This window comes from Xyrauchen texanus, unplaced genomic scaffold, assembly GCF_025860055.1.
Source record: "Xyrauchen texanus isolate HMW12.3.18 unplaced genomic scaffold, RBS_HiC_50CHRs HiC_scaffold_637, whole genome shotgun sequence".
Taxonomy (NCBI): Eukaryota; Metazoa; Chordata; class Actinopteri; order Cypriniformes; family Catostomidae; genus Xyrauchen; species Xyrauchen texanus.
The window spans coordinates 1-8,282 of NW_026266618.1; the positions used below are offsets into that span (position 1 = coordinate 1).

Genomic DNA, 8,282 nt, shown 5'->3' on the forward strand with positions numbered 1-8,282 from the left:
TTGGGGTGAATCATCTCTTTAAGCAGTGGTGAAATGAGCAGAGAGGATGTGGAGGGTCACACCAATGATCATCTCTCATCAGTGCCTGGAAATAGCATGAAGCCTGGACCTGAGGAATTGTTGATTAAAGAGAATTGTGCTTTGTTACTTTTCCTTTAAGTGAGTGTTCTAAGCAGCACTCACCATTCCTGAGAATTCAGGATTTAATCACTGCATACTGCATAAATACAATATAATATAGTGTAGGTTAGTGACACAAATACATTTCCATAGACCCATCTGTGACCAACACACTCTTGTTCCAGTAAACTGATCCCTGTGGAATGGATCTCTAATTTGAAATCAAAAAAGGTTAGATGATGCAAAAAGGTCTCACACATCACAAGCAGTGGTGGGAAGAAACGAAATACATGTAATGGGAATACGTGTTTAGTAACTGTAACTGTATTCCACTACAGTTTCAATTTAAATCATTGGTATTTAGAATACAGTTACAATCAAAAGATTACTTTTTATTTGTTTCATTTAATATTTAGTCCTTTCAAATGTAAAACATTTATAAATATAAATGATGTGATCCAAAGTGCATTTGAACAGTGGTGAAACACTTTCTTATGATGTGTTACATTCATACGAGCAGACAGAGAATTTTGAAGTAAGTTTGAAGCAGAAAAATTGAAATAAACCTTGTGTAAATTGTCAGCTTTACGCTAAGCTAAAATGCTATTACTAGCCATTTTACAAATTACATTTTACAGCACGTATTCTGTAATCTGTAGTGGAATTCATTTCAAAAGTAACCCTCCCAACCCTGACCACACGTGACACCTGAACATTTCTAAAATTGTAATAAATGAGGTTTCTTTTTTATTTGATGATTAAACCACATTTTACCTTCCGAATTATTTGGTTGTTCATGAAAGAATCGTGTACAGAATGCATCATGGAGTTGGGTGGATGTCAAGATTTTCAAGAAACTAAAATTGATATCTGTCCCTCACATAATGTTCATTTCAGAGATCTTTATCAAATGGACTTTTATGTTGCTTTTGAACCCTTTTTTAAGCTAAAAGCTCCTGTCCCCATTCATTGCAGAGCTTTTCAGCCATGACATCAATTTGTAGGCGAACCCGGAAGTCTTATTCTTCCATAGGTTCTTCCAGGTTTTCCTTTAGGGTTTTATAATGGGTGTTTTGGATTTATGTGGAAAATAAGGGCTGTTGTAATTATTACTTGATACATGGATGTTTTTTCTACAACATATATTACACACATTCATACCTCAAACATGAATGGCGAATTCTCCTACAGGTTTGTGGACTACAAACTGAACAGCTCTATTGCATGGAAAAGCGCAATCAGTAAAATTTTCTAAATTGCTCCTTTTGTTTTCCATGACAGGCAGAAAGTTATATGGGTTTGGAATGACATGAGGATGAGTAAATTATATTTGGGTGCCTCATAAAAATGAAGTAAAAAAAATTGCTGAAAACTTCTTTAAAAAATAAAGAAAACCTGCTATCAGTGAGAAGAGACAGTCTTCAACTCGGCTCAGTGTCTTTGTGTTTATCTGTCAAGTATGTTTAAGTTTATAGAATCAATATATCAAGGGAGTGAGAATATCTCTGCAGGTAGGCAATAACATTCCACAGTGGCATTATAAACAGGCAAATGTGTGGTCACTCGATTTCTAACCTCAGCTGCTTCTATTTTGAAATCATTGCTTTGATAATGTTAAAGTATACGAGAAAAAGAGAAAGACAAAGCGAGGAAGAGATAGAAGTGTGCTGATGGTTTAATTTGAATACATAATTTACTCAGAATGGGGCTAAAAAAAAAAAACATTCAGTGAGCGGCAGATCTGTGGATGGAAATGCCTTGTTGATGAGAGGTCAACAGAGAATGACCAGACTGGTTCGAACTGACAAAGTCTACCATAACTCAGATAACCGCTCTGTACAATTGTGGTGAAAATCTCTGAATGCTATTCCGAGATGCGGGTTGGTGCTGTTTTTGCAGCACGAGGGAGATCTACGCAATATTAAGCAGGTGGTTTTAATGTTGTGGCTGTTGTGATGTGTACTTTAAAAGGCTAGATCTTGAATGTCTCAGATTCCTAATGCCTTGGTTGAAAACTGTTTTTCTTTTCATGAAGTACATTAAATGGCTCCATGTTGATTATTTTAGGTATCCTGACAGCAGAGCCTCAACACATGATACATCTGCTACCATCTCCGTGGATGAGCACCTCACCATACATGGCTCTGATCTATCAGAGTAGCTTATAGTCAAAATAAGGTTACAGGCTGAGTCAGGCAATGGGAACTGTATGGACTTAGCCTGCCATCTGGTGGATGTGTATAGAAAGGTTTAAAAAAAAAAAAATGCATCTTAAGTGACACCAGTGGGCCCCATTTCCACCTTGCATTAATATGCATTTTGTGGTGATCAGATCGCAATAGCATAGCACTTGACCACATTAAATAACAGGTGCAAATGCACCCAAGACGCATTGTAACCGGATCATGATCAAATCACTGAAAGCACATTCAGAGGTGGTCGGGGACAGATTTGGACCACATTCAAAGAAAGAGTAAATGCAAATGCCTTTTCGTTATCCGGATACAACAAAGTAGTTAATTATGTGATGAGGTTATGCTACACTCATATTAAAGTGATAAAACTTATTGACTGCTAAACCTCAGACTGCATCTGCTCATTTGAATGACTGCACCCATAAATAATATCTAAATATGAGCTGTCGTGGCTATGATTATTAGGTTGCCAACAATCAAGGATGCACAACATTTCATGCTGTGTGAAAAAGGAATGAAGGTAATTAATGCAAAAGTTTCTTTTCTGCAAAGTGTAATGCATACAGTATTTGATTGCAACAACATATTAAAAAGATATAATCAAGACCACTACACATAACATTTTTGCTTTTTTTATATTCATTCCATAAGTTCACAAATTGACAATTTTTGTTAAGGTAGAGCTTTTTAAAGAATTAGACAGCAATACAATTATAATGAAATATTTGCTTTTCTAAATGCAAACAAATAATAATAATTCAAAAAGAAATCATTAAGTCACTGTATAACAGACATGATATGTCAATCCTTTTTAGCAACATATATAACAAGCATTATTAAATATCCTGTACATGCTTACCTGTAGCCACACCTCTTGAAATCTTAGGTCACATAAACACTAATACATTTCTGGTTGATAACTCGGTTTTCTGTTTCCTAAGTATGCACTACTTGAGAGCGTTTTCAAAAGTCTCTGTTTTCAGAGCAGGAAAACACTGTTCCAGTGTGGGTGAGAGGCATAAACACAGCAAAATCAACATGTTTTTAACAAAAATCATATTAGTGTGGACGTGACCTTAAACATCTCAACTGAAACCAGTAGTTGGATTAAAAGAATTCAGTTTTATAAAACCATATTTCAAAATTATTCCTGTAAGTATATCCAACATTACAGTATACTTCTGCATTTTGCTTGGATTTTACTAACCCAAAACTTGATTTCTGATTAATAAATGAGCCTACAATCTGTGAATTCAGTATTTAACAATAATTGCTGCATTGTTCATTACCCATGTAGAGGCAATGATAATCTCATATTGTGTAACATACATTTATGCGTGTTGATATCGTTCCGAGGAACTAATTTGAAGGGGTGTTTGGTCACCCCCGTCCGTACATACACATACACAAACCTCTTTTCACCGCTTCTCCAGTTTCTTAAACTTGGCCTCTGTAAATGAACACAAACAGAACTGTATACTGTATACAGATGATTGACCTGACATGAGAAAAGAAATATTTTGGTCTAATAGCGCCATCTCATGTTCATTTATTAATTGAATCATCAATTGTTCAGTGATCAGTTAAAAGTTGGAAGTAATTTCTGCCCAAATAATGTTTTTATATTTTAACGTCACAAAATTACAAACTTCCCCTTTAATTATTTGAAGGGTGTGAGGAGTCTATGTAAAAACCGTAAGGAAGAAACAAGGCTTATTCCCACATTTGTTTTAATCACAAAGTGCTTGTATATACAGTAGGAAGCATTTTGTACTTACCCAGTTTCTTTGAGTACGTGTCTAGTTTATAAGCAGCCTGTTCGAGAGCTGTAACCTGCTCCTCTATCTGGTTAATTTGATTCAGGTAGGGCTGCAAACTGGCATCTAAAGCCAAAAATGAGAACTGACGTTAAAGGAAATTACCTTTAAATGCTACACATTTGCTTTGCATTTTAGCATGTGCTGGCATTTGATCGCTTTTTATCACTATCAGCAAGCCACAGAAAATCACTAGCAGTGCAAGTACTGCTTAAAATAAATATGTTTCCTTTAGTTTAAGCACAACACAGTGGTGAGACAATCAATATTACAAAACATGTCACTTTGACATGATGTCAAAGTGACATGACATCTGCGAGAGTATACAGTATGTTAATGAGCACTCACATTTCTGATTGAGGTCTTGCAGATTGCGGCTGATGTTGATTGATATGTCCTTCATCTCCATGTACTTCAGACTGGTGAGTTTATTCATGCTCTCCAGGAGTTTATAGTCTTCGCAGGTGGCTGAGTAAACAGCAAAAAAAAATTAAATTAACAATTACATACACATCAAAAAGGACTCTAAAAGTCATGTAAATATTCTACAAATGACTAAACTCAAATAAATTGATTTGACATCATATCCAAGTAACTAAACTATCCCATGACTATTTTATACATGCATACAACCATTTATATCATTACAAACTACCTATAGTTTACACATTTATTACAGATTTCCGATTGTGGTCACAACATTTTCTGTCAAAATTACATTTATTTAGTTTAATTAAAGGGATACTCACCCTCATGCCATCCATGATGGGTATGACTTTCTTTCATCTGCTGAACACAAATTGAGATTTTTAGAAGAATATTTCAGCTCTTTAGGTCCATACTATGCAAGTGATGGGGTGTTCAAATTCATACTCCAAAAAGCACATGAAGTCAGCATAAAATAATACATAAGACTCCATCGTTTCACTCCATATCTTCAGAAGTGATATGATAGGTGTGGGTGAGAAACAGATCAATATTGAAGTCCTTTTTTTGCTAGAAATTCTTCTCCCTGCCCAGTATGCACGAAGAATGTGAATTAACAAAAACACAAGAAGAAGAATGTGAAAGTGAATGTGGAGACTGACTGGGCAGGGAGGAGAATTTATAGTAAATCTGGACTTAAATATTGATCTGTTTCTCACCCAACCAATCATATCACTTCTGAAGACATTGATTTAAGCACTGGAGTCATATGGATTACTTTTATGCTGACAAAATTTTGGCACCCATTAATTTGCATTGTATGAACCTACAGAGCTGAAATATTCTTATAAAAATCTTGATTTGAGTTCAGCAGAAGAAAGAAAGTCACACACAACTGGGATGACATTACATTTTTTTGGGTGAACTATACCTTTAAGATCGAATTTGACATTTCAACTATACATTAAGAAATAGTTTAACACTAGTTAAATAATAGTATGTAGTAAAACTATATCACAATTCCAGTGGGTCAGAAGTTTACATACACTAAGTTAACTGTGCCTTTAAGTAGCTTGGAAAATTCCAGAAAATTATTTCAAGCCTATAGACGATTGGCTTCTGATAGGTGATGTACTAAATTGGAGGTGTACCTGTGGACGTATTTTAAGGCCTACTTTCAAACTCAGTGCCTCTTTGCTTGACATCATGAGAAAATCAAAAGAAATCAGCCAAGACCTCAGTAAACAATTTGTTGACCTCCACAAGTCTGGTTCATCCTTAGGAGCAATTTCCAAATGCCTGAAGGTACCACGTTCATCTGTGCAAACAATAGTACGGAAGTATAAACACCATGGGACCACGTAGCCATCATACTGCTCAGGAAAGAGCCACATTCCTAGAGATTAATGTAGTTTGGTGTGAAAAGTGCAAATCAACAGAACAACAGCAAAGGACCTTGTGAAGATGCTGGAGGAAACAGGTTGACAAGTATCTATATCCACAGTAAAACAAGTCCTATATTGACATAACCTGAAAGGTTGCTCAGCAAGGAAGAAATCACTGCTCCAAAACCGCCATAAAACAGCCAGACAACAGTTTGCATGTGGACAAAGATCTTTCAAAGATCTAAAATTTCCTCTGGTCTGATGAAACAAAAATGTAACTGTTTGGCCATAATGACAATCGTTACGTTTGGAGGAAAAAGGACGAGGCTTGCAAGCTGAAGAACAACATCCCAACTGTGAAGCATGGTGATTGCAGCATCATGTTGTGGGGGTGCTTTGCTGCAGAAAGGACTGGTGCACATCACAAAATAGATGGCATCATGAGGAATGAAAATTGTGGATATATTGAAGAAACATCTTAAGACATCAATCATGAAGTTAAAGCTTGGTCACAAATGGGTCTTCCAAATGGACAATGACCCCAAGCATAACTCCAACGTTGTGGCAAAATGTCTTAAGGACAACATAGTCAAGGAATTGGAGTGGTCATCACAAAGCTCTGACCTCAATCCGATAGAAAATTTGTGGGCAGAACTGAAAAAGTATGTGCGAGCAAGGAGGCCCACAAACCTGACTCAGTTACACCAGTTCTGTCTGGAGGAATGGGACAAAATTCCAGGAACTTATTGTGAGAAGCTTGTAGAAGGCTTTCCAAAATGTTTGACCCAAAAAAGCAATACTACCAAATACTAACAAAGTGTATGTAAACTACTTACCCACTGGGAATGTGATGAAAGAAATAAAAGCTGAAATAAATATTTCTCTCTACTACTATTCTGATATTTCACATTCTTAAAATAAAATAGTGATCCTAACTGACCATAGTTAGATTAATGTATGGTTTCTATAAGGCAAATGTGGCATTTAGGGAAAAAAAAACCCTGAAGTTTAGAAATCATTAATAACTATACAAAAATAAAAGCAGTTCTCCTCACTCACCAAACAGACTATTTTAAGACTTACTGCTAAAAAACCTTAGTTAGAAGAGTTGCTATACTATAGGCTAGTAAAACCATGGTAATGTTATAAGGGTTAGCCTACTAAACATTTTAGGCATACACAAAATGCCATTTTTAAAAATGTTGAATTAGCCAGCGTATGACTGTACATTCTCTTCATATTACCAGTGAGCTCTCCCTGCAAGAAAACTGACATCTTGTCAAACATGTCTCTGCAGAGCTCATCAATGTCTGGTTCAGCAGGCTCAGTGGCCTCTTCCGCAGTCTCCACTCCTCCGTCATCTGTTACAGACAGCAAACACTTTAGAGGACGCAACTGAAAACCTACCTAGACATCATAGGCACACTGCCCCCAAATGCTGTCAAACTAGGCAGCTCATCATATTTTGAGAAAGCCACTATGACAGTCCAGCTTCACACTGTACACAAAACAAACCCTTCTCTTTGGGAACAGAAAAGTCAAACCCACATACAGATCGTCATACAGAAGTCGATAATAAAATACATGATCTTCAGCTGCAATGTAAAGTGAGAGAATTACTACACATACTCATGAACTTGCAGTTAACAGTGACTTCCACACAGACGGACTTATTTAAATAGGAACTCACTGTTGGGTCTTTTGGGGGCAGGTGTCCGGTCGTTGGTCCCCGCATCTCTCCTGTGATCGGGCTCGGTTGTTAGGTTGAGGTCGGTCGGAGGAGCGGGTGCTCTAGAGATGCTTTCCATCGCTGCATCCTCCTCCCTCGTAGCAGCCATTTTCACCACACGTCATCATCACATGACCAGAACCACTTTCACGTGACTGCTCATTTCCTCTTTTTTTTTTTTTTTTTCCAAACCATTGAACTGAAAACCGAATCATTTTTAATTCTGTTAAAACGAAACAAACAGCAGGCAATTTATTCATGAATTGAAGTGTGCTTTAAAGAAACATTTATTTATGTATAAATAATAAATGCTCTGATTTGTTGCTCCTCTTAACATCTTTGATAACATTCTTAAATAATAAATGTGAATTTTAAATTTGGGATATTAGGTTAATAATTAATTCAAGTTATTTGTCAAAATACATGATTTTATACAGCGATAAGGGTGTGGCTGTGTGAGGTGGGCGAGGCAACGCCATTTAAAAAAGAGTGAAGTAAAGAACAATGTGTTGTTTTTATTTCTGTTTCCGGTTTAATGCCTTTCAAAATAATGAATAACTGATGAAAAGACGAACTAAATATTCATTCATGTCCTATATATTTTTGTGTA

The 8,282-nt window shown here is 36.2% G+C and overlaps 1 protein-coding gene across 2 annotated transcripts; it reads right to left on the reverse strand.

Annotated features, from left to right (window-relative positions):
* Positions 1–7: 7 nt before the first annotated feature.
* LOC127642471 (biogenesis of lysosome-related organelles complex-1 subunit 2-like) lies at positions 8–7,781 on the reverse strand. 2 transcript variants are annotated; one of them, XM_052125090.1, is made up of 5 exons: positions 7,634–7,781; positions 7,188–7,304; positions 4,481–4,600; positions 4,094–4,198; positions 8–109 (listed from the first exon to the last, which is right to left on the reverse strand). In XM_052125090.1, exons 1-5 carry the CDS (start codon positions 7,779–7,781, stop codon positions 69–71), a joined length of 531 nt encoding a protein of 176 aa, XP_051981050.1. In that variant the 3' UTR covers positions 8–68. The 2 variants fall into 2 exon arrangements, with proteins under 2 accessions (XP_051981050.1, XP_051981051.1); XM_052125091.1 differs by lacking the exon at positions 8–109 and adding an exon at positions 2,948–3,765.
* Between the last annotated feature and the right edge of the window lie 501 nt (positions 7,782–8,282).

Coding starts and splice junctions, on each gene's coding strand:
- LOC127642471 (XM_052125090.1), bottom strand. CDS start 7,781: ATGGCTGCTACGAGGGAGGAGGATGCAGCGATGGAAAGCATCTCTAGA. Junction 7,305..7,633: donor TGCCCCCAAAAGACCCAACA/GTGAGTTCCTAT, acceptor TGTCTGTAACAG/ATGACGGAGGAGTGGAGACT. Junction 110..4,093: donor CACGTACTCAAAGAAACTGG/GTAAGTACAAAA, acceptor ACAATTCCTCAG/GTCCAGGCTTCATGCTATTT.